The 26509-nt window shown below is 44.4% G+C and overlaps 1 protein-coding gene across 1 annotated transcript in view; it reads right to left on the bottom strand.

The window, feature by feature from the left end:
• The window catches only part of ABCC6 (ATP binding cassette subfamily C member 6), a gene marked incomplete at both ends in the record, with an annotated part of 29205 nt that extends 3022 nt beyond the window's left edge, over positions 1-26183 (bottom strand). The window contains 28 exons of the mRNA XM_081338058.1: positions 312-470; positions 859-1005; positions 2082-2183; positions 3124-3250; positions 3570-3769; positions 3922-4232; positions 4639-4846; positions 5585-5681; positions 7255-7315; positions 7900-8101; positions 8655-8822; positions 9769-9945; positions 10413-10539; positions 10976-11045; positions 12326-12413; positions 13693-13839; positions 13922-14125; positions 14922-15014; positions 15505-15666; positions 16514-16691; positions 17808-18011; positions 19277-19408; positions 21232-21293; positions 21761-21886; positions 22646-22783; positions 24204-24329; positions 24929-25105; positions 26127-26183. Of these exons, the coding sequence (XP_081194184.1) occupies positions 312-470; positions 859-1005; positions 2082-2183; positions 3124-3250; positions 3570-3769; positions 3922-4232; positions 4639-4846; positions 5585-5681; positions 7255-7315; positions 7900-8101; positions 8655-8822; positions 9769-9945; positions 10413-10539; positions 10976-11045; positions 12326-12413; positions 13693-13839; positions 13922-14125; positions 14922-15014; positions 15505-15666; positions 16514-16691; positions 17808-18011; positions 19277-19408; positions 21232-21293; positions 21761-21886; positions 22646-22783; positions 24204-24329; positions 24929-25105; positions 26127-26183 (4050 nt within the window). The remainder of the gene's footprint in view (positions 1-311; positions 471-858; positions 1006-2081; positions 2184-3123; positions 3251-3569; positions 3770-3921; positions 4233-4638; positions 4847-5584; positions 5682-7254; positions 7316-7899; positions 8102-8654; positions 8823-9768; positions 9946-10412; positions 10540-10975; positions 11046-12325; positions 12414-13692; positions 13840-13921; positions 14126-14921; positions 15015-15504; positions 15667-16513; positions 16692-17807; positions 18012-19276; positions 19409-21231; positions 21294-21760; positions 21887-22645; positions 22784-24203; positions 24330-24928; positions 25106-26126) is intronic.
• Between the last annotated feature and the right edge of the window lie 326 nt (positions 26184-26509).

The raw sequence follows: 26509 nt of genomic DNA, 5'->3' as shown, positions 1-26509 counted from the left end.
TCTAGGGCCAATTTGACTTGACCGTTAGTAGACCATTTTCTTGTATATGGGTAGTATGTAATAAACCTTTAGTGGTTTGAACTCAGCTCAAGTTACTTGCAGCTGACAACTTTGGGTTATTGCGATGGATGTTATCTACAACATCCTGCGATGGATGTTATCTACAACATCCTAGATGGACTGCAAAAGATTCCTGTAGTGAAAGACCGAATGAAACGTCCGTAGCTGTTGAAGGTGTGGCTTGGGGTATCGATATTATTGGGGGGGGGAATAGAACAATAACAAATGGAAGGGATAAACTGACTTCGTACCTGTGGGACAATCGTAATCTTGCTTCTCAGGTTGTGCAGGCCCATTTGGGCAATGTTGATTCCGTCAATCACAATCTCCCCATCAGCAGCTTCCACGAGCCTCAGAAGCCCCATCACAAGGGACGATTTCCCAGCCCCTGTTCTTCCAACGATGCCCACCTACAAGAGAAAAACAGAGGTTGGAGAAGGAAGGACCACCTGATGGGAAAAAAGGAGAGAGAATGACTCTTCCCTATCCTGCCTTCTCAAATATAGAGGAGTCTCTCCTGGTTATGTTCTCACCACAACCACCGCAGCAACTTTGCTTATTAAAAAAAAAAAAATAAAACCGGTTCAAATATATTTGTGGACTCACTGGTCCAGCAAGGACTTCCATCTGTATTCCCTGCTGGGGAATTCTGGGAGTTGAAGTCCACAAGACTTAAATTTGCCAAGTTTGGAATCCCCTGGACTAGGTGATCTTTCATGCCGGCCGAGGAATTCTGGGAGTTGAAGTCCAGACATCTTTGTTGTCCAGGATTTGAAACACTGCTCTATAAAGTCTTACCTTTTCATGAGGTTTGATCTTTAGGTTGATATTCTTCAGAGCTAGACTTAATTCTGGCCTGTATCGTAAACTATAGCCTCTGAGTTCAATTGCCCCTTCAGTTGGCCACCTGCCACCCTGGAGATGATCATCCAAAGTCCATGGAGCCTGAAAGAGATGCAGCGACAATGCTAGCTCATATTAGCAAATCCCAAGAGAAGCTCAAAGAGGCAAAACTACAAAAAAAATAAAGCCAAGATATGATTGCACCAATAAGGACTTAAAACTACTTGGGTTGGCTTTTTTCAGGAGAATCAATGACAGACTTGCTTCCGACTCCACAATTGGGATACCTACTACTTTCCAGTGAACCACAGTATCATCTTTTCATTTTGGTGTGGTACGATGCAGAAACGGAATTATTCTGATTTGACAACTAGGGGGTATCCAATCATATGCATGACCTCGAGGGATGAAGGGAAAAGATAGCAATAGAAATAGCAATCGTACTTAGACTTATACACTGCTTGATAGTGCTTTAAAGCACTCTTTGAGCTGTTTATAAAGTCAGCCTCTTGTCCCCAACAATCTGGGTCCTTCATTTTACCCATCTCGGAAGGAGGAAAGGCTGAGTCAACCTTGAGCTGGTCAGGATCGAACTCCTGGCAATGAGTAGAGTTAGCCTGCAATACTGCATTCTAACCACTGCGCCACCATGGCTTAGATAGCAATAGCACTTAGACTTATATACCGCTTCACAGTGCTTTACAGCCCTCTCTGAGCAGTTTACACAGTCAGCTCATTGCCTCCAACAATCTGGCTCCTCATTTTACCGACCTCGGAAGCATGGAAGGCTGAGTCCACCTTGAGAAGCCCATCATAATCAAACTCTAGACTGAGGGCAGAGTTAGTCTGCAATATACTGCATTCTAACTACTGGGCCACCAGGGCTCATAAATAAGATAAGAGACTACACAATGGCTTAACGGGCAAAGAAAGAAACTCAAGTAAGATCCATTTAACGTTTCAGACCGATAAAAGTGACAGCAGGAGAGCGGTATTTTCAGATTTGCAAGATTCTGTTACTAGTGTAGCCTTACAATAGAGTAGAATTAGACTGTTTAGTGTTCTATTGCTAGTTTAGCTGGGAGGGCTGACCGACAGGCTAGGTAGCCAGACAGACAGGAGATCCAGGGTTAACTATGAGCTGGGTCATTTTGTGACGGATGAACAGAAAGACTTACCTCTTTGGGGCTCTGTGAATAATCTTTAACTCTCTCCACAGACATGATTTGGTTATCAATTTCCGCTGAGACACGCAGCATCCAGTTCATGATGCCGGTGACCTGGCAAAGAAGAAGGGGAGTCTATGACCCCAGGCCATTGAAAACTCCCGCAAAACCTCAGAAGTAAATGCATTGCCTAAAGTTCTATTATGCTGCCTACCCAGGGGTGGGATCCAGCCGGTTCCCGCCAGTTCGGCAGAACCGGCAGATATTTTTTTGTTGCTGCCTAGGCTCAGAACGGACTTCCAGAAGCGGCATCCACGCAGAGAACTGGTTGTTCACCTATTTGAATCCCACCACTGTGTCTAACCCCCCTGCCCACTTAGCTCAAACTCTATTTTAAAGTTGAATAGCCCCTTCTTCTACACGTTTCTCGCAGAACAGACCCCAGGCACGGGAAGAAACAGGAAGTCAGTAACAGAGGACCAGGTGTCCCCCACAAATGTCTTCTTCAGTTGGATCACCCTCTCTATGTTGGTGCTCATCAGGCCCAGTGGAAAGGATTATGGGAGATGGAATCCACAGGCTCCAGAGAGGACCCAGATGTAAAGCGAGTCAGCTTTGACCTTATGCTACTTGGTCCTTTTAACCGGAACTACTAGATGTGGGATTTATGCAGGCAAAGAAATATTTTGCTGAACTAACAACAAGTCCCTGATCATTGCAAGCCAAACACAGCAGAAGACACACACCAAATCCCATGCTTTAGAACCGGGATGAAGGAGAAAAAAAGGAGGAAGAGTAAGACAAAAGGTTGTCCTCCATTTATGACTACAGGTGGGGTCAGAATTCCTATCGTTAAGCAAGGTGGTTGTTAAGTAAGCTACGCCTGATTTTATGACCTTTTTTGCCACAGTTGTTAAGCAAAAATCACTACGGTTGTTAAGTGGATCGTGCAGTCGCTAAGTGAATCTGGCTTCCCCCATTGACTTGGCTTGTTGGAAGCTGGCTGGGAAGGTCGCCAATGGTGATCATGTGACCCTTCAAATTCTGAGCTTACCTGAAGCGCGTAGGAGATGGAAAAGCCCACCGTGGCTGGACTGAGGTGCGGTTTGTACACCACAGCGAGCAAAGCTGCAAAGAGGACAGTGCTGTTCCCCAGAATCTCAATGTTGGTGGCAAGCCATCTGGAATAGGAAATAGGGAGGGGAGGGAGGGAGGGAGGGAAGGGGAAGGGAAGGGAAGGGAAGGAGGAAGGGTAGGTGGAGAATGGATGAGGAAGGGAAGGAGGAAGGGAAGGTGGAGAATGGATGGGGAAGGGAAGGCAAAGGAAGGTGGAGAATGGATGAGGAAGAGAAGGGAAGGGAAGTGGGAGAGGAAAGCAGAAGGGAAAGAAAAGATTGCTCCAGGTCTAACCAGGCTGAGAGAGCAGGCACTGCTCAGTCACCTTTAACAAGCTGCCTAAACAAGGGTTTCCTCCCTTCCCGCCGCTGAAATTCTTTCTACCTGTCAGCAACCACCGCAGGAAAAGACGCCACTTGGTTTTCATCTACTCTGACATCATTCCGGACAATAAAACGCTGCTGGGCTCTGAAAGCACGAATGAGGCTGCTCCCTTCAAAGGTTTCAGAGATGTGGGAATAGATGGGCGAGCGGCTTGCGGCTTCCAAGCGTTTCAGTTGGCAGGAGGTGGTGACAAAAAAGACCTGCGCAGAGAAGGGAAGAAAGAACAGGCCGCTAAAGAGGGAAGTCCACATTGATCTCAAGGGCCGGGTTTGGCTAGGTCTAGTTCTATCGACAGGTAAACAGGTAGTTCACGTTTTCTAGTTCTAGTCCTAGTTCTGAAGATGCTACACACCTGAAAAGCAACGTATAAGGCCGACAGAGGCAAAATAGCCACCAAAACCATCGGGGTGGCCACCACAATCACAACGTAGATCTCCAGAAGGTTAAATAGGAAGCTCAGCAGAGACTTCAGCTTGTCCGGGATGATGGAATCAATTGCGTCCATTTCTTTGGAGAAACGGTTGAGTAGGTTACCGCTGGGAGTCTGCTCAAAGAAGATCATTGGAGACCGGAGAACATCCCACAGGAGCTGCTGGAAGAGCTTACGGGAAGCCACGATCCCGGCCAAGAACACGGCAGCGACAGATCCGAATTTCCCAATGGCTGCAACACAAGATGAAAGATTCCAGCTGTTTCAGGCAGCTGGGCCCTGTTTCTGATCAGAATTATCCTCATGTAAAAAGTGAGATGGGTGGCTATATGCACTGATTAATTGATTGATTGAATGAATGAATGAATCAGGGACCTCCAACCTTGGCAACTTGAAGAATTCTGGGAGTTCAAGTCCATGGGTCTTCTATTGGTTTGTTTGTGTAGGGTGGCTTTTTTTAAAAAAAATGTTTTATTCTGTGCTAAGATGCAAGCAATATATTAAGTTCTTTGGGTTCAGCAGTATTAATACAAGTATTAACCCCTACGTTTGGTCACTTGGCTGAGTTCAGTGGCCATCGAAATGGGATAAACAGATAAATATCTCTTTGCTTTACTTCTACAAGGGAGTTGGCCAAACCTTGCGTGAATCCTAGGAGGAAAAAGACGCCCACGCGGAGCAGGGTATGAGGCTGTGTCCCATTGGAAATGGGGTCATTGGCCCAGAGGCTGAGCCAATAGCCACGACAGAATGAGAAAACTTGCTGGCAGGCAAACAGAAGCACAATATAAACCCAGAAGAAGGAGCCTGCCGTTCTCAGGTACATCAGGTATACTGAAATCTTTACCTAAATCAAAGGAAAGAAATAAGAATAAGAATTGGCATTGACAAAAATCACCATCGGTCAATTGCAAAAGGCAGCTTGACTGACATCTTGCCAGGATACCTTTGCTGTTGTTGTTAGCTGCGAAGTCGTGTCCGACCCATCGCGACCCTACGGACAACGTTCCTCCAGGCCTTCCTGTCCTCTACCATCTTCTGGAGTCCATTTAAGCTCACGCCTACTGCTTCATGTTATGACTCCATAACACCATAAAAATAACATCTGCCCATCCCAGGACCTTGGGAAGGACTCGATAGGTAGATAAAAATGCCAAATCTAGTCTAAACATCTGACTGACTGCGCAACAAACCACCACCACCACCACCACCACCGTCGTCGTCATCGGAATATCGGGTGCACTCTCAAAACTTCAGGAGCTTGACGTGAACACCATCGGCATTGACAAAATCACCGTTGGCCAATTGCAAAAGGCAGCTTGACCTGGAACAGCTTACATCTTGTGACGAAACCTTTAACGATATCAAACATCCACATCTGCCTATCCCAGGGAAGACCTCGACAGTTGGACAAAAATGCCAAATCCGGACTGAACATCTGGCTGACTGTGCAAGAATGATAATTGATAATAGTATTCAAAGGAGGAAAGCCCCAAACTGCTGGAAAGCGAAAAAGGCCCCCGCTGAATCAAATTGTCAAGTTCATCCTCATGCAAGAACCGAAGAAGAACATCCTTTAACTTACCCGTCCCGTCGTTTGCTTCTTGTCTTCTGTGACTAGTCTTTTTCCTTGCTCATCCGTCGGCTTGCAACTGTCTCTCCTGGCCAAAGGCTGACTTGTCCTTTGTTCGAAGAAAAGTAAGATGCATCAATTGCCTGCATTTTAGGAAAGAACTCGCCATCTTCCAATTTCTAGGCTGATGCCTTAACCCAGGGGTCTTCCAACTTGGCCCTTTGATGACTTGTGGACTTCAACTCCCAGAATTCCTCAGCCAGGATGCTTTAAGACAGGGGTCTTCCAACGTGGCCCTTTTAGGACTTGTGGACTTCAACTCCCAGAATTCCTCAGCCAGGATGCTTTAAGACAGGGGTCTTCCAACTTGGCCCTTTTAGGACTTGTGGACTTCAACTCCCAGAATTCCTCAGCCAGGCACGCTGGCTGAGGAATTCTGGGAGTGGAAGTCCACAAGTCATCAAAGGGCCAAGTTGGAAGACCCCTGCCTTAAGCACTACACCAAACTGGCTCTCTATTGCTCAGAAACCTCGCCTTGAACTCTAAAGGAAACTACAAACTGCATTCAGAAATTGGAAAAAAAAACCTACTTTGTAGTTATTTGTAGTCTTTGTCAACTGTTTCTCTAGGCTTCATGACAGCAACCCAATTGTTGGAGAGAGGTGACTTTTTCGAGTTACTAAAGGTAAAGGTAAAGGTTCCCCTGCACATGCGTGCTAGTCGTTTCCAACTCTAGGGGCCGGTGCTCATCTCCGTTTCAAAGCCGAAGAGCCAGCGCTTGTCCGAGGATGTCTCCGTGGTCATGTGGCTGGCATGACTAGACGCCAAAGAGGCACGGAACGCTGTTACCTTCCCACCGTAGTGGTCCCTATTTTTCTACTTGCATTTTTACGTGCTTTCGAACTGCTAGGTTGGCAGAAACTGGGACGAGTAACAGGCGCTCACTCTGTTACGCGGCACTCGGGATTCGACCCGCCAAACTGCCGACCTTCTGATTGACAAGCTCAGCGTCCTAACCCACTGAGCCACCGCGTCCCTAATTCGAGTTACTACTTAGAATAAAATATATATGGAAAGAACCACGGGGATGAGGTTCCTACCACGAGAGCCAATTTGGTCTAGTAAAGTGGGAGACCATGAGTTCAAGTCCCTCCTTAGCCATGAAAGCCAGTTGGGTGACTTTGGGCCAATCACTAGGAAACAGTGAGTTCTAATCCTGCCTTAGGCACGAAAGCTGGCTGACTGACTTTGGGCCAATCACCAGGAGACTCTCAGTTCTAGTCCCGCCTTAGGCATGAAAGCCAACTGGGTGACTTTGGGCCAATCAGCAGGAGACTCTCAGTTCTAGTCCCGCCTTAGGCATGAAAGCCAACTGGGTGACTTTGGGCCAATCAGCAGGAGACTCTCAGTTCTAGTCCCGCCTTAGGCATGAAAGCCAACTGGGTGACTTTGGGCCAATCACCAGGAGACGGTGAGTTTTAGTCCCGCCTTAGGCATGAAAGCTAGCTGGATGACTTTGGGCCAGTCCTTCTCTCTCTCTCAGCCCTGCTGACCTCACAGGGTTGTTGTTTTTGTTGTGGGGAAATAGGAAGAAGAAAGTGTGTTGAATATGTTGTCTGCCTTGAGTCATTTGAAAAAATAATAATAAAGTTGGGATACAAATAAAGAAATAAATCACTTACTTTCCAGGGATTTCATCATGTGTCACAGGAGTTGTGGAGATCCTCTTAATGTTTCCCACATCTGTGGAGTCAAGATGGATCAAAATCTCAGAAAAGACATGATAGAGAGACCTTAGAAGAATAACCCACAGATTTTGAGAAAATATACGGATTTGGGAGCCAGAAATAGTAATCACACAGGACTTCTATGTGCCATCGTCCATGGGGTAGTAATTTCTCAAGATTATCAACGTGACGCAATCATGACCATCCACAGAAGGGAAGGGAGAAATGAATACCAGAAATAACTCAAATCACACATTATTTGCGCAGTGATGCGCAGAGATTTAAGAGAAGACTATACAGCCACTTGTCTGAAATGGTAGAGGGCCTCCTGCTTGAGCAGGGGGCTGGACTAGAAGACCTCCAAGTTCCCTTCCAACTCTGTTATTCTGTTCTGTTCTATCATATCTGGTTCTGCCTTCTACCAATCTCGGCTTCCAGATGACTTTTGCTATGGGTCAAGAGCCCTCTGAAGAACACATGAATAAATTGTGTGAAAGGTTTTGTCATACACCCCAAAGAATACACGAAGTGGCTCCAATTCTAACAAGTCTGTTCATGGATAATATTACTCAGTTGTATCAACCGTTCAGTATGGATGACCTTCAAGATGACCAGCAGTCATTTGCAAATCCTGGTTGTCTTTGTCTTCAGGGTTCTGGGACCTCAAGAAGTCTGAAAATGCCCCTTGCTTTCGTATCAGTTCTTGCCAGGAGCCCATCTCACACAGTTCTCCATTCGCCATCACAATGATGTTGTCCACTTTGGGAAGAATGTGGAGAGAGTTGGTCACCAGGATGCGAGTCTGGAAAGCAAGAGGACGATTCCTGAGATACTGACCAATGAGCTGTCAATGCTGCAAACATTGACATGTTTTTGCACTGACAATATAAGAGGCAGCTTTTTGCTTTAACTGTTTAGCTTTGAATCACTAAAGCACGGGAGGAATTCGACCAGGACGTTTTGAGAAGATAAGAAATAGCGTGCTTCAGAAGGGAAGTGAAACTTTGTGTGTTAAACTGATTGGTGAATGTGATTCATGACATGTAATTAAGGGAGGGAGATTCTGTAGGATTTGATGTGTCAAGGGGAGGAGAATTCAGATTCTGGCATCCATCCATCTACGTGCCAATGCTCCGTTCTCATTAATATAGACTTTTTAGAATAAAGAATCATGCAGTTTTCTTTGATGTGTCTCTTTAATCGGAACCATGACATGAGCTTTGAGAGGTTGATTACAAGATGGGAGCAGGCCCAATGGTGAATTCCATAAAGGATGGAACGGTAAGTTGTAGATTCCCTGTAATGCATCAGATCCTGTTCCGACAAACATAGGATTGTTTTGGAACACCAAGTACCTTTTCCTTCAACAAGCCATTTGGTCCAAGAACTTGGTGGAAAATGTGCCGGCCGACTGGAGCATCCACAGCAGAGAGGGGATCGTCCAGAAGATAAACTGAGGCCTTCGTATAAACTGCACGAGCCAGGCTGAGCCTCTGCTTTTGCCCTCCAGAGAGATTGATGCCCTGCAGCAGCAAAGAAACAGTGCTCAGTCACCTTCCATTATCTCTCTCACTATAGACTGTGCAAGCTAAAGCTTCTGGGGACAGAATTAGCAATCTTTGGAGGGTGCCAGGTCCTCTTCCCTACTTCCCCAATCCACACAGACTGGAGAAAGAACGCAAAGATTTATTTAAAATAAACATAAGGTTTTGTTAGTCCTGTGGAGATGCTGGGCATCTGGAACTGGAACTCTTTTGAGTGCAAAGCAGATGCTCCTTCATCACAACTCAACCATTAGGGAGTTGTTTCATTTCACTGGTCTAAAGAGGGGTATATATCATGCTTGAGTGACAGCAGTAAAATTTTGTGAGTTTTTCCCCCCAAAGGATTTCTAAAAGGAGGAGGAGGAGGAGGAGAAAGAGAAGGAGAAGAGGAGAAAAAGAAGAAGAGGAGAAGAAGTGTTAATTAATGTCTTGCTAAGACTTCTATAGTCTATATAAGCAGATGCCATTACCATTAACAGCTCTCTCTCCAGATAGTTGAACTCGTGGAAACACCTTTATCATTTAGAAATACCTTTATTGCATGTAGAATAGCTTTCAGCACGGTGAGGTACACTCAGATGATGTTTGTCAGTATTTCCAAGGTCAGAAAATGCCAATACTCCCAGCGTCTGCACATGTCTGCTGTTATCACATGTTTGCTGGTTAATGGAGGATATCAGGCACAGAGCCAACAAGAAGGAAGTTAGCTCAGAAAAGGGGGAAATGCATCAGAAAGAGAGAGGGGTTAGCTGGCCCATTAGCATAATGTATAATTTCCCAAAACAGCCACGTGGTGGCAGCACAAGAAGAGGAGAAAGAAGGAGAAGAGGAGGAGGAGGAGGAGGAGGAGGAGACCAAAAGTACCACCATATTCCATATTCCTAGGTATGTTACTAGATAAATAGCATAGTAGTGATCCAAGAACCTTTTCTCCAATTACTGTCTGGCTTCCAGCTGGAAAACTGTCTATGTCGGGCTGCAGGGCGCAGGCTTTGACCACCTCGTTGTACCATGTCCTCTCCATTTTTCCCCCAAATACGATATTGTCTTCCACAGAAGCATTTTGTATCCAGGATATCTGGGGAGCAAACGCTAAGGTGCCCTTTGAAAAGGAAAGTAGTGAAACTCACCAAATTATCACGAGAGAGAGAGAGAGAGAGAGAGAGAGAGAGAGAGAGAGAGAGAGAGAGAGAGAAACTTGCAGAGGTCCTAAAATGGTGCCTTTTCACCAAGCCAGACCTGAGATGACAACTTCTTAAGGACACCCCGAAGAAGCCCAGTTTTGAAAGTGGTGGATCCCTCGATCGAAAGCCACCACTGAAGTGATTCAAGCTACTAAAACCATGACACGAAACGCTAGAACGGCAACACCCAAAAATAAGCTAAATCCTAAAGCAGATTGTCCCAGTCTGGTTGCCCTTTCAAAGTGGTCCTCTCAATTCCTAGAGTTCCCGAGCCAATGAGGCCATTGCTGACAATTCTGGGCATTGAAGCCTCCATATTCAGATAGCGCTCGGATTGGGGAAGGCTAACCACACCTTGAATAAGTTCTGCTTTAAAGTGCTTTACCTTCATTACTACGGAGCCTTCCGTTTTTTGCAGCTCACCAAGTAATGCTGAGAGCAGGGAGGATTTGCCAGCCCCTACTTGACCCACCACGGCACACAGACTGCCCTGAGGTACCGTAAGATTTATCCTATAAAGGTAAAAATGTACATCTTAGTCATCTTCAAGCTGTATTGTGGGTGGGAAGATTCTGGCACCAGCCAGACTAAATTCAAGGTGGAGCCACTTGCAATTAGTGCAGGTTCGAGTCCCACCAGGCTCAAGGTTGACTCAGCCTTCCATCCTTCCCAGGTAGGTAAAATGAGGACCCAGATTGTTGGGGGCAATTAAGCTGACTTTGTAATAATGCCGCTTGGGGTGTGTGTGAAAGCCCTAATAAGCAGGTATATACATAGAATGAAGGCTAATGCTAAATTTGTAAAGCCGCCCTGAGTCTTCGGAGAAGGGCGGGATATAAATGGAATTTTTTTAAAAAAAGGCTCAGATGGGACCCTCCCCACCCACTCTCTTTTGCCATAAAGGAGGGGGAGAGAATTGTATTTCCAACTGAACCACCAACATTTTACCTATTCAGGCACAGGCTGCCTTCTCTGCACCAGCGGAAAGTTCCATTTGTGACAACAATGCAGTTGGGATCTAACAGAGAAATGCATGAAATCAGCACATATTCGGGGAGGATGGTCTGCTTTCGATATCATTTCGAAAAAGTTACGTTATGGCACAGCCAGTTACCAGGCTGCTTTCCCCCCCACACACACACACTCTCCAGCAGAGGTTTTCGTACAAAATTACGCGAATTATATGTTTCTGTTGATGTGCTCTTTTGTCATGTTCTCATCGTACGCTGAATAATAATATGACGATTCTTGACTGAAGAGCATTGGTTTAAGGAGAGTCCAAAGTTAGGACGACACGGAGAAAAGTGACTCGAATCAGCCCTTGCACTTAGGACTGTCAAGGGGTCAAGGGATCAAAACTCAGGCACTTGGCAAACAGAGTGTATGTGTGGCAGTTGCAGTCTCCCAGGGCCTCATGATTGCTATTTCTCAGGGGGCTTCTGGCAAGCAAAAGTCAATGGGGGAAAAGAGCCTTGGTGGAGCAGTGGGCTAATGCCTCCTTAACTAACACCAGCTGCCTGCAATTAGTGCAGGTTTGAGTCCCACCAGGCTCAAAGTTGACTCAGCCTTCCATCCTTCTGAGGTAGGTAAAATGAGGACCCAGATTGTTGGGGGCAATAAGCTGACTTTGTAATAATGCTGCTTGAGATGGGGCCGAAAGCCCTAATAAGCAGGCATATACATAGAATGAAGGCTATTGCTAAGCACATTGATTTGTGCTTTAAATTGTAAGCCGCGCTGAGTCTTCGGAGAAGGGCGGGATATAAATGGGATTAAAAAAAGAGGGATTTGCTTAATGACCATGTGATTCACTTAACAATCACCGTGATTCACTTAACAACCATAGCAAAAAAAGGATGTAAAATCAGGTGTGAGTCAGTGAATGATCACTTAGCCATAGGTCTGGTTGCAATTGTGGCGATAAGGATAGTCCAGGGGTCTTCAAACTTGGCCCTTTTATGACTTGTGGACTTCAACTCCCAGAATTCCTCAGCCAGTGTGAGTTGAAGTCCACAAGTCGTAAAAGGGCCCAAGTTTGAAGCCCCCCTGGATTAGTCACGTGTGGGATTGCAGTGGCTAATCTGGTCCCACCCAACCATCCTCAGTGACATGAAGGTCTTCAAACTGCAGGGCTGGAAAAAAAAACCTCATAAGCAAAGTTCTGGGCATTCGAATTCAAGAACTTCAAGTTCTCAAGATGATGTTCAGGCTTTAATTCTCAGGATAATCAGTCATGTTTATGCCGATTGGAAATTCTAGGAACCACCCATTTGGTGGAAACCCAAAGCCAATATTTACCGTGGTCTGAAGAATTAACGTCCACCTGTGTTGGATCTAATTCTTCAAGAGAGAGAAAGGCAGCTAAGCGACGGATGGAAACCTTTGCCTAGAACAAAATACACGTCAACACCATGCAATTAACGAAAGGTTTGGATCAATCAATATTCAATGAGACCAACAGTCAATGAGACCATCCAAGTGGTCAATAAATGGTTGGAAGTCAAAAGGGAGCCATTAAATGTCTGGGAGGTCAGTAGTGAAGGATAAAAAGTCAATTGGGATCAAATTAGGTTTTTGGAGTTTCATGTAGAGCAAGGGTCTTCAAACCTGGCCCTTTGATGACTTGTGGACTTCAACTCCCAGAATTCCTCAGCCAGGCACTGGCTGAGGAATTCTGGGAGTTGAAGTCCACAAGTCATCAAAGGGCCAGGTTTGAAGACCCCTGAGGTAGAGCTTCACCCCAGTTTGTGGACCTGAAGGTGAGATGAGACAGTATTACTCAAGGTTGGATGGTCAGCTGCTAACAAGAGTGGCCTTTAGTTGTCTCTATCAGCCATGGGATATCACTGGCCTTGTTTATTTATTGTTATTATGATGTTGTTGTTGTTATTTGTAATGTAAAGTCGATCGGAAGGTCGGCAGTTTGGCGGGTCGAATCCCAAGTGCCGCGTAGCAGAGTGAGCGCCTGTTACTCGTCCCAGCTTCTGCCAACCTAGCAGTTTGAAAGCACGTAAAAATGCAAGTAGAAAAATAGGGACCACTACGGTGGGAAGGTAACAGCGTTCCGTGCGCCTCTGGCGTCTAGTCATGCCGGCCACATGACCACGGAGACGTCCTCGGACAAGCGCTGGCTCTTCGGCTTTGAAACAGAGATGAGCACCGGCCCCTAGAGTCGGAAACGACTAGCACGCAAGTGCGGGGGAACCTTTACCTTTACCTTTATATCAGTTAAGGGAGTCTTTATTAAATTATTTTCAAAATAAATGCTTGGGGGTCAAGGAACACTTTTGACACTTCCTGAAGAGGTCAGTGAGCTGAAGAATTTGGAGACTCCTGGTCTAGAAGAAAACCAGGATGCCCTCAAGCTTTTAAATAATTTTTGGATGATGGTTCTAGAATGGTCCTCCTTCCCTTGCTGTGGGATCTCATCAGGAAGATGAACAAGGAAAAAGAGCAAGATGGTTTCTTTGGAGGTGTCAAAATGTTTGAAGCAACTGCCTAGCACAGGGGTAGGCAACCTCGGCTCTTTTATGACTCATGGACTTCAACTCAGAAATTGTCTACCCCTGGCCTAGCAGAAGGACCACTTGAAGAAATGCAGAACTGGTGTGCCTGGAATGATGACCCAGCAGTGAATCTGATGCAACGTAGTCAAAACAACTCACCTGCACAATAGCATTAATGGAAAATGGAAGAAAGGAATGGGCAGTATTGAGAATGTGGACCAAGCTCAGAGAAACAAAAGCTTTCTTAGCATCCAAGACATTTGTCTTATCCGACAACGTGTAGACCGCAAAGACGATGAATGAAATCTGTAGGGAAGCAAGCAGGAGAAGGGGTGAAACCCTATCAAAACCATTCGGCATTTGGGGGAGGTCAACCCGCAGGGCTCACCAGAAAAGTGGATGACTGGAAAGACGCCACAGAAGCTGAGAAGAGCAACTGAGACATCTTGAGAGCTTGAAGTTCTTGAGTTCGGATGCCCAGCACTTTGCTTATGAAGTTCTTCTCCCAGCCATGCAGTTTGAGGACCTTCATGTCACTGAGGATGGTGCTGGTAAGCTTTGCACGGCTGTCCTTATACTTTATCTGAGCTTTCTGAAAGGTGGAATTCAAGTTTGTAGCGCCAGTAAGACAATTGGAATTGTAATACTTAGTAATAATTCTAACCTTTACAACACGACACTCAGAGACAAACACAAATGGAGTTCTGCTCAGCCCTGACCCTTCTTGCATTTCACAAGCTCTGAAGATCAAATCCCCTTGGATGGTTAGAAGGTCCAACTTAGAACATTCGTAGTTATCTTATTTTATTAAGTTACATTATTTCTTACAGATCTTTTGGCTTTGTTTTACGTTGTCCCAGCTGGCAGAAGTGAAGTGATTTACAACATTGTTATATAAAAAACCCCCACAAAGCACTGGCAAAGAGTCATAGATGGACAGAAGGGGTCTACCTGAAACCTTGCATATAAATTATCCATTGGGGCACACCCAAAGTTGGTCAACCTCAGGCTCTGACTTTTTATTAGAACCCAAAACAAAATTTCATATTTCCCCCCCCAAATTTCAGCAAACGATATGAAATTAAAGATGTGCGACCAGCAATGACTTCATTCGGCGGCTTCTGTTTCATCTTTGCCCGCTAATAACAATGAAACTATGTTCTTATGTAAGAATTGTGTTCCTGGTCAAGGTTCTCCACCTGGAAGTCCTTCAGATGTGTAAGACTACAACTCTGAAGATGCCTGACCAGCGTGGCTTTTAGGTGCCGTTGGTAGGAGTTCTTGACCAACATCTTTGGAAGTCAAATAAGGGTGACACAACTTCAGGCTAAGGAGGGGAAATAAATTTACTTATTTTCCAGAAAACTAACATATTTTAGGCCCCATACCTGGAGCTGGCTTCTCTTCTTGCTGATCACAAAATTCAGAGGTATGAGAACTAAAAATATGATGACAGCAGACAAAGCAGATGGTCCGAGGAGCTAATGGATGCAGAAAACCAGAATGTAAATGAAGAGAACCCAGGATACTTTTTGTGCATCTCTTTCTATTGAACAAGAAGGAAATAGCATCAAAGTTTAAATATTCATGAGAAAGATGATTAACAACTCAAGTCTGTTTCCTTGGTAGAGCTTTTCAACATTTCAACATTTTTAATGAGCTAATGGAGACATCTAGTGGCCAGGTGAACCCGGGTTGGATTCAATTATTTCGGCATCTCAAGGAGGAAAAACTTCCCAGATCTGTGAATAAGGTATACAAAATGGCTGTATATATATATATATATGGAGGATATCAAGGTATGGCTTATAAAATGATGACTCGGCATCACACAGTGTGTGAACCGCATCGTTATGGATTAAGAAGGCATGACCATATAATCAGAGCTGATGTAATCGGCGACAACTATGATCTGGATGACTGAGAATCTCCATGGACAATCAGAGTTGTGTTCTTGTTTTTTTTTTTTACCTGCCAAAGGAAGACAAAGCAGATGACAATCCGGATGGGAGCAAGCCAAGTCCCATTAAAATAAATAATCAGGTCCATCAGCTTCTGCACATCGACAGATACCAGGTTGACAATCTCACCCACAGATGACGCATTTTTGGCTGCATTGGACAGGACCAAGATCTACAGGACAAAAACCAGACCCCCTTTTTAGTAGGGATCCTTTCTGTTATTACAGACACTTATTAATACAAGTAGTCGTGTTTTAGAGCTGATGTTTTGGCTGGGTCTACCTAGTAAGTCTGATATCAATCTGGACTTCATCTCTTCCCCCTCTTATACTCATGTGAATTAAGGAGGTGTCTAAGAACCGCTTTCACATTCCCTCTGCATATTTTGGGCTTAAGAGGGGTTGTTCTCCTAATAGCTTTGGTAACCCATCTCACCTAACATATCTCTGCCAAGGTCATCTTCTATGCGGTCTGCACGGGTAGTCCTCCACTTAAGACCGTAATTGAGCCCCAAATTTATATTGCTAAGTAAGACCTTTGTTAAGCAAATTTGGCCCCGTTTTACGACCTTTCTTGCCAGGTGAATCATTGCCGTTGTTAAATTAGTCACACGGTTGTAAAGTGGATCTGGCTTTCCCCCATTGACTTTGCTCGTCAGAAGGTCACCAAAGGGGATCACGTGACCCCGGGACACTGTGCAACCGTCATAAATACGAGCCGGTTGCCAAGCGTCCGAATTTTGATCACGGGACCATGGGGATGCTGCAACGGTCATGTGAAAAACGGTCATAAGTCACTTTTCCCCCCAGTGCTATTGTAACTTTGAACAGTGGCTAAACGAACTGTTGTAAGTCGAGGACTACCTGTATATCTCCAGTGTCATTTGCAACTTCAGTACTCCAGTTCTCCTCCATCCTTCAATCCCTTCAAAACTGACCCCCTTCGGAAAGGCCTAAATGTACTTCCCAAGAGCACCACAGAGTTTTTTTTAAAAAAGATCAACAGAGGGCAGGATTTACCTTCCGATAAACAAGGCCGGTGATGGCTGTCTTTAACCTCATGCCCAGCATGAAACATATATACATGTACCGCTGCTCAAACAATGTCTGCAGACAAACCAAAAAGAACATTGCGGCAGCGTAGAAATAACCCATCCAAAGAGGAGCGTCTTGGTCATTGATAAAATCTAGGAAAAGACTACAAGAAGAATACAAGTAAACCTTCTGTCCTTGAATGAGAACCACAACAGCCCGTAAACCTTTAGGACAACGGTGGCCACCTTAAAAAGTTATCTTCTTCCAAGTTTGACTATCGCTGTATTTCTCTTGATTCGAATAGAGAAATATGACCTAACAGTGGCATCTATATAAAGTTAGAAAACATGGCTCGTCTTAATCTTGGCTAGCTTTGAGATTTGTATGTGGTCAAACCCAAGGAAATGGGTTAAATGAGCCATTAAGTTCATTGTGTTAGATGAATCCAGTTTATTTTTAGCTCAGCAGACAGGACAGGGCTCTCTATATGTAGGAGAAGAAGAGATAGAGCTGGGGGCAGAGTTAAGCGAGTCATTAGCCTGGAGTCATTACGTTCCCACAGAGTCCAAGTCCAGCCCATCTCAAATTCTGTTGAGTCTTATCTAGCACCAATTTAGGCATGACTATTAGATGACTAGGTTCTTGTGTACAGGCTTGAGCCATACACCTTCTTTAACTACAACATAACCTATGGTTCTGATTCTTCATGCCTGACATTAACATCCCAAATGGATGCATATCTTTTCCATCCCCCATTACCTGGTCCTTTCAACTGAAAGATGTCAGGATGCTGTTGGCCAATATATGTCTGGTGCGTGACTATTGTCTCATCTCATTACTCTGATGGCAGCTACTTTCCTGGGTCAAACTCCAGAGCAAACAGAAGTTGGGACTAGAATCAGGGGTAGGCAACCTTGGCTTTTTTATGACTCGTGGACTTCAACTCTCAGAATTCCTGAGCCAGCCACGCTGAGGGGAAAGGGAGAGTTTCCAAGCTGAGCCATGCCAGCTCAGGAATTCTGGGAGTTGAAGTCCACGAGTCATGAAGGAGCCAAGGGTGCCTACCCCTGGCCTAGGCCTAGACCGCTTTATGACTCATGGACTTCAACTCCCAGAATTCCTGAGCCAGCCACGCTGAGGGGAAAGGGAGAGGTTTCCAAGCTGAGCCACGCTGGGACAGGAATTCTGGGAGTTGAAGTCCACGAGTGATAAAAGACTAGATGACCCTCAAAGAATCTTGGCAATCCCTCTTTGGAAACAAAGCTTCATGTCCACATACCTCAGTATCTTTGGAACCAAAAACAAGAAGACATCACAGGTGAGCAAACAGAGCGTCGCCAGAAGAAAATAACTTCCAAAAACAGTCCAGAAACTTTTTAGAAGCACTTTGCTCTTGCTAGCTTCCGGTTGGAGCAAGATGGCCATCTCGTCGTCATTTTCCCTCTGGGTTTGCTTTCTTTTCAATCTTACACATTTGGTTATTCTGCAGGAAACACATATCAGTGTGCATCTCTGTGTGGTTTCCAGTATTTTGCCAATTGCTAAGTCTCTCCACAAAAGAGAAATCTGATTAAAAGAGGAATAGGGAGAAACCAAGAGCTAAAAAGCCATCCAGCGTCACCTTATAGGATAGGATAGGATAGGATATCCAATATCCAATATCCAATATCCAATATCCAATATCCAATATCCAATATCCAATATCCAATATCCAATATCCAATAGAATAGAATAGAATAGAATAGAATAGAATAGAATAGAATAGAATAGAATAGAATAGAATAGAATAGAATAGAATAATAATTTTATTGTCACTTTAAATCTACACTAATCGGCCCAAATTAAAATGAGTTATCATTGCATACTACTCTCAAAGGGTAACCACCTCCAATATATACTGCATAAACATGACAATTATGAATGAACCTTTATTATCAAAGTACAACATGTATACAGTGAGATTGGCTGAGCCTCCCTTCGTGCCCCCACCACCACAACTCACAGTGACAACAAACCCAAAATAATAAATAAATAAAATAAATTATGCATATACCCACATACACATACATACGTGGCCTAGACAAACAACCCAGTCTAGTTTGGATGTATACACATATATGACGAGAAAAAATAGGAGAGATGGGCAGCATAAAAATTTAATAAACAAACCAACAAATAAATAAAATTTAAAAATCAGGAAAAAAAACAACTATGAATGCAGCGTGAAGAACCACTGGATTCACTACTGTTCTTTTGTCAGGTGGGCTGTCTTATGTTCCATTACATTTTTCATTCGGTTTAAAATTAACGTTTTGCTTTTTGTTCCCCTGAGTGCCAGGCAATGACAAAAGGATAGTGTGTACCAATAGTCCTTGACTTAGGACCACATTTGGGAGCAGGGTTTCCATACTAAGCAAGGAACAGTGAACCGTGTCTGATTTTTGCGGCCCTTTTGGCCACTGTTGTTAAGCCAATCAATGCAGCTGTCTTGTCAATCAGGCTGTCGTGAAGAGGATTTGGCTTCCCTCATTAACTTTGCACGCCGGTTGCCAAGCACCCAAATTTTGATCCCGTAACTGCAGAGATGCTGCCGTGCTTGTAAGCGCCAGGACTGTCACCAATCATTCTTTCCAGTGTCGTAATTTTATACGGTTGCTAAACAAATGGCTGTAAACTGAGAGGTACCTGTAGATTTCCTAAATCAACAGGACAGCAAGAAAAAACAGACACAAACACAACACAACCTACTGTTGGGTTCTTGCAGAGTATTTATCCCAAGCGTCCTTCACCTTGTCAACGATTTCTTCTGAAGAGTTCTCTCTCGCTAGTGACCACAGGTCTTCTGGCTGTAAGGGTGTCCAGTAGCCTTTCCAGATAAGCCTGTATGAAACCAAAAAAAGAAAAATCACAAGCGGGGAAAAAAAGGATATGCAGCAGATTAATCTGTTGTTGTGTTTGGTCTTGGGCTGTAAATAAAGGTAGGTTGATATGCAGTTCTTACTAGATGCCCATGAATCTTCCCAGATTTGTTATGAATCGTGGACTGCATGAGTTGGGTCAACCTGGATGATGGCTTCAAGGACAGGGGTTCACATTGATGAGCAGAACTCTGGGAAACAAACTGACCGGAAGGGACTTGATAAACTGTTTCATTTCCTCTCCTTGGGATGGCGCTTATAGGGCGTTGCATGCCAAAAAAACTAGAGTCACAGGGAATCACCCCCCCCCCCCCGTGCCATCACTCTGCTGAACATTTAATTTTCACAGTGCTGGCTAATGTCTATATGCATTTACCCATGTAGTATGGTTCTAGTTTTATTATTTATCCTTCTTACTATCTTCTTTACTCCCCCCTCTTATTGGTGTTATTATTATGATTATCATTATCCTGTTGCTTTGCAGTACACTGAATGTTTCTGTACCAGAGACAAATTCCTTGTCTGTTTAATCACACTTGGCCAAATAAAGTATTCTATTCTATTCTATTCTATTCTATTCTATTCTATTCTATTCTATTCTATTCTATTCTATTCTATTCTATTCTATTCTATTCTATTCTATTCTATTCTATTCTATTCTATTCTATTCTAATTCTATTCTATTCTATTCTATTCTATTCTACATGTATTCTATTCTATTCTATTCTATTCTATTCTATTCTATTCTATTCTATTCTATTCTATTCTATTCTATCTAGTCTAGTCTTCAATATTCTATTCTATCTAGTCTTCAATATTCTATTCTATTCTATTCTATTCTATTCTATTCTATTCTATTCTATTCTACATGTATTCTATTCTATTCTATTCTATTCTATTCTATTCTATTCTATTCTATTCTATTCTATTCTATTCTATTCTATCTAGTCTAGTCTTCAATATTCTATTCTATCTAGTCTTCAATATTCTATTCTATTCTATTCTATTCTATTCTATTCTATTCTATTCTATTCTATTCTATTCTATTCTATTCTATTCTATTCTTCAATATTCTATTCTATTCTATTCTATTCTATTCTATTCTATTCTATTCTATTCTATTCTATTCTATTCTGTTCTGTTCTGTTCTGTTCTGTTCTGTTCTGTTCTGTTCCGCTCCATTTCATTCCATTCCACTTTATTCTACTCTATTCAATTCTGTTCTGCATTGTATTCCATCCCATCCCATCCCAGAATTTGATTTAAAGAAATTTGTTAGCTCAACAGCCTTCAAACCAAGGCTTTGCATAGCACTAGTTATCTGCAAGCCTTCCAAGTTGTGACATCTCTCGGGTTGCTCAAACAAGACTGCAATGCTTTGGTTTCCAAAGGCTCAAGGTGCTTTGGGGTAGCACAGAGCACTTCACTTGTTTACCTTCTGTCAAATGTTGAAATTATATCTGCACTGTGTTCTTTTTGGGTCTTTTGGCCATAAAAAGAAGAAAAAACACTTTTTTTGCTGCAGCTCCTTAATTTAAGGCCTGAATTCCCCAGATTGCTCTGCAAACTGCCTCTCTGCAGAGGCGTAATATTACTGTCAACTCCCCATAATGACCTTTTTCTTCCAAGAGCAGTTTTGATTAACAGCAGAAAGCAGCCTGACTTAACTCGGAGCGGGAAAATGCTTGGCAAAAAATATCTTGCCCAGTCAAGCAGATGGATCAGACAGCCATTGCCTGTCACTTAAAAGCTGGGGGGGGAGGGCAACTGCGTTTGAATTCTTACCGAGCAAGCCACCAGTATGTGACTTTGGAAACAAAAGAGGCTCCAGATTCAGGACAGGGATTCTGTGAATGTTGAAAGGAAAGGACAATTCTCAAATTTGCATATGTCAACGCTGAGGACATTAGCCTGAGTTAGGCATTTACCCCACTATCAAATTTACACATTTCTGTCGTACAAGGAATGGACCTCAATATGTGAATGTTGAAAGAAAAGGACAGTTCTCAAATTTGCATACGCCAACGCTGAGGACATTAGCCTGAGTTAGGCAGTTACCCCACTATCAAATTTACACATTTCTGTTGTACAAGGAATGGACGTTAAATACGATGAGTGTAGGAAATAGTGAAAATTACCAACAAGTGCAAAGGTTTTTTAAAAAATCTACTCTTTGGGAGAAAGACTGCGGAGAAAGAACCCGTCGATCTGCTTATAAACGCCAACGTCTCTAGAGCCTTTTAAAAAGCACCAGGACCCTAAAATCTATTCCAAACTCTAGAAAGAAACAAACCAGAAAAGATCGGCTACTTACCGAGTCACTGCCAACGTTGGAAAAAAAAGGCGGTGGATCTGTAAAACAGCACAGCACCAGCTCCAAGAAAACCAGGAGAAAGTAAATGTACAAAGAAAGATGGTGGAATGGCTGTTCTTGGAATCCCTGTCAATCAATCAATCAATCAATCAATCAATCAGCCTGCCAACGTTCTTATTTTCATAATGACTAGCCCACCCCATTGCCGGCAATGGCAAAACTGTCCTGATACTTTGTGCGACGTCACGTGACGTCGTGAGTGTCTGGACTAGAAGAACCTCTGAGGTCCTCTCCACCTCCATCATTCTACGTTTTAGATGTCTCAGAAGAGAACCCCTTTCTGGGACTGTAAAAGCGAGGGTGGGGGAGAGAGAGAGACAGGCTTTCAAACCTGTAGAGCTTCTGTTAAGATAGTAAAGGTAAAGGTTTCCCCGCACATGCATGCATGCTAGTCGTTTCTGACTCTAGGGGCCGGTGCTCATCTCCGTTTCAAAGCCAAAGAGCCAGCGCTTGTCTGAGGATGTCTCCGTGGTCCTGTGGCCGGCATGACTAGATGCCAAAGGTGCATGGAACGCTGTTACCTTCCCACCGCAGTGGTCCCTATTTTTCTACTTGCATTTTTTACGTCCTTTCGAACTGCTAGGTTGGCAGAAGCTGGGACGAGTAACAGGCGCTCACTCTGTTACGCGGCACTCGGGATTCGACCCGCCAAGCTGCCGACCTTCTGATCGACAGGCTCAGCGTCCTAACCCACTGAGCCACCGTGTCCCTCTATCTGTTAAGATAGCTTACAATTAAGATAATAGAGCTTAATAGATAGATAATTGTCTCTGGTTGTGCTCCTTGTCTGAACCATCTCACCAGGCTGAAGAGAGGCAGACTTACCCCTTGTGTTGCATGGTGCACTTTGAAGCTGAAGGAGAGACTAGAGGAGAGGAGAGACAGCAGCCAAAAGACCATCAAAATGCCCGAGGATTGGACCCCTTTCATCCTTTCCATCTGGGTGAGAAAAATCACGAGGATCTAACGGGGGGAGGGGAGAAAAAGGGAGGAGAAATGCTAAATGTAAAGGACGTGTGGGGCATGGGTGGATTGCAATCGGCTTTTGAGGAACCAGCTCAACCGTGGAGAATGCAGGGATCCAGAACATTCCCCAGCGAAGGGGTTTTTACATAAACCTCAACTTTCTATTAGGTTTGTCTCCTGGTTAAACTCTTGAGTCAAGCGGTTTCTCTGAAATTTCAGAGGAACTCCGCCCTCCTGCCATTTTTGCCCATTAGATGGAAGTCTAATGTCTTCTAGGGCAGGGGTAGGCCACCTTGGCTCTTTGATGACTCGTGGACTTCAACTCCCAGAATTCCTAAGCCAGCCATGCTGAGGGGAAAGGGAGAGGTTTCCAAGCTGAGCCATGCTGGCTCAGGAATTCTGGGAGTTGAAGTCCACAAGTCATGAAGGGGCCATAGTTCCCCCATGCTGGCTCAGGAATTCTGGGTGTTGAAGTCCATGAGTCACAAAAGAGCCAAGGTGGCTTACCCCTGTTCTAGGGCAATGGAAAGCAAGGACGGGTCTACTTCTAGGTAACATCAGCCAGGCTTAGCGTATTGATGAGAGCAAGAGAGAAGAACCTTGTTGGGTACTGTTTTCAGTAACTAGGAGTGCCTTAGATTAATGTCTCTGTTCCCTTGAAGTAACGAAGCAAACTCTCCACGAGGAAGGAGGATTCTGAAATGAACCAGTTCAGCCGTGCTAAATTCAAGGACTGTACAAAGAAGTCTAGTAACTTGCCAACTCCTTATGCCTCATTATATTGTAAAAAACACACCTCCTGAGTGTGAGGATGGGCATTAGCAAGATCGAACTATGAATGTTATGGGATGCTACTAAATGTTGCATGTTAAATGGGTATCATCAGTAATGAGTCCAACGATGCTAGCTAACGAACGAACTTGTTGCAAGCCTAGTGTGTTGTGGCCCCGACCCCCGAGTGTGTTTGAACTGTATCTAAAGTGATTCACTACCTTTTTGAAGGGGGGAGGGCTTATCACTCATTATTCGTGGGAGTAGCTTCTCCTTGTTTACGAATAAATAGATATTCAACCATCTTTCTGGCTTGGATTCTTATTAGGCAAGGCACAAAGGGCTAACGCAGAGGTCCCCAACCTTTTGGGCACCAGGAACCGGTTACATAGAGAGAGGTTTTTTTCGTGGACCGGAGGAGGGTACGTGGTTTTGTCTGCTGCCTGCATCTCGCGGATGGGGCTTTGCTTGTTTGTGTGGACCGGTTGCCGGCATGCCGCGGCCCGCTGCTGGTCCACGGACCGGGGGCTGGGGACCCCTGGGCTAACGGATCTTGCGTGCGTTATGGCTAATAATGCCAAGTTTCTCCTTCAGGTGATCAGAAGTTATGAAGTTCTGAGACAATTGGAGTGTGAATTGTTCTCACCATGGTGACTAGTTGAATTGTAGGGCTAATGATGAGCCCGGGTGCTGGGGAAACCCCTTGGCTAGCTTCCCAAAGGAGGTAAGAGATGGTGGAGAAGCACAGCACCGACAAGGAAAAGCCCAAAATCTAAAGAGACAGAAAAAAAGCAGTCAGAAAAATTTGCTCCATCAGTTTCCAACTGTTATTAAAGGTAAAGGTAAAGGTTCCCCCGCACATGCGTGCTAGTCGTTTCCGACTCTAGGGGCCGGTGCTCATCTCCGTTTCAAAGCCGAAGAGCCAGCGCTTGTCCGAGGACGTCTCCGTGGTCATGTGGCCGGCATGACTAGACGCCAAAGGCGCACAGAACGCTGTTACCTTCCCACCGGAGTGGTCCCTATTTTTCTACTTGCATTTTTTACGTCCTTTCGAACTGCTAGGTTGGCAGAAGCTGGGACGAGTAACAGGCGCTCACTCGGTTACGCGGCACTCGGGATTCGACCCGCCAAACTGCCGACCTTCTGATCGACAAGCTCAGCATCCTAACCCACTGAGCCACCGCGTCCCAACTGTTATTACAGAGTTGTCATTACAGGGGGTTCTCGACTTACAACCATTCATTTAGCGAGCCCTCCAGACTCATGGATTGAAACGGGCAACCACTGAAATTGAACAATCGAACAAACAAACAAACAGACATTGTTTATTTATCTAGGTCTGGAATCCTTCTCCCGGGATTTGAACCTTACCATTTTTGCTTTGAAGACAGCCGACATCCTGATGTAACCCCTGCCGTTTTTCCGAAGGTAAAGATAATAGAAGGGGAAAGAAACCCACAGATACAAACAAGGGACCCAAACTGCAATAGTGTTTTGAAAACAGGCTGCAAAGCCTGGGAGATCCATCCACCATGTCTGGTTCCGGTTCTACAAAAACACAAGTTCACAAAAAAAGGGCAAAATCACAACTGTTGAGATTAAAACGTCTCACTCCGTTGTTGTCCAATTTCCATCCAGAAAGCCTATGAAAACAGTGAAACTGGTTCTACCAATTTCAAACACACACTGTTTTAAAAACCCCAAGTCAGCCATTAATGGTATTTATTAACAGAAAGTTCAAAGGGAAATTACTCGTCCCTTCAGATAAGTCCTACGGAGTAGATTGAAGTGGTCAGTTGAAATGGTCAAATGTCCAGGCTCTTTTCTCCTGCTTTTCTAGGCTAAGGAACTCTTAACTGCCTTTTTTTTTTGCTAAAAAGCTTGCAATTTCCATCTGTTTCCTGTTTTGATCACAGCTGGAGTTGCTATCATCATGACTTCCGTCTCTCTTGATATTGCACATGCTCCTCCAGCTCTTCGCCAGAAAGCATTTTGAGGAACGTCCAGAAGTCCAAAGTTTCTTGACTTCTATTATTTCCCCCCCCCCCCTCCTCTCTTACGTCCAGTCTACAAGGCAAGTCTTATTTTAATTGGGGTTTTACTTATACAGGGACAAATTTAATTTTTTTTTTAAAACTTGTTTTTAACTTTTGTATTCTGGTTTTTAATTACCCTGTAAACCACCCTGAGTCCTTCGGGAAAGGGCGGTATATAAATGTAATAAAATAAAATAAATAAATAAATAAAGTTTCACAGTTCCCCAGATCAGCTTTCCGTTCTGTTACTAACCTCCAAATCTGACTTGAGGAAGGAACTAGTAGGAAATACGAATTGAAAGGAGGAAAAAAAACAACAACAACAACGAACTTTACAAGAAAGAGAACAGATGGTCAGAGTCCCTTACCGGTGAGTGGGCATGAGTAAATATGTACGTGGAAAACGGATCGGGGCAGAATGCTCCTTGCCCTTCATTGGGAACAGGTTGATCCAGTTTCTACGCATGTTTAACGTACCCACCTTGAAACCCGTATCAATCAATAGCCAGAAAGGAGCGCTGTTTTCTGCTCACCCCCAGTCCAGCTGTTGGATCCTGCTGAGAACTACATAACCCCTGTGCCCAGCTCATCTTCTCAGCCTTCTGCTTCGCGCCTTTTCAGATCCAGCCGCTGCCTGCGTTCTTTCTCCAGTGCTTTTCTTCTTTGGCTCGGGTGCTGGATTCGGCTGAGAACTACACAACCCAGGCGCCCAGGTGATCCTATCAGCGGATGAGGCTTCTGTCCTGTGCGGATCTGAGTGTTGCCTGCTGTCATTTTGCAATATTTATCTTCTTTGGTTCCGTGCCGAGTTCTGCCCCTTGCAGGGAGGGTGGGGATTTAGAGCATAGAATCCCCGGGTTAGAAAGGGCCTTAGAGGTCTTCTAGTCCAACCCCCTGCTTGAGCGGAAGAACCCAT

Source organism: Vipera berus (genome assembly GCF_964194415.1).
Source record: "Vipera berus genome assembly, chromosome: 13".
Taxonomy (NCBI): Eukaryota; Metazoa; Chordata; class Lepidosauria; order Squamata; family Viperidae; genus Vipera; species Vipera berus.
This window is presented reverse-complemented; position numbering and strand designations above follow the sequence as displayed.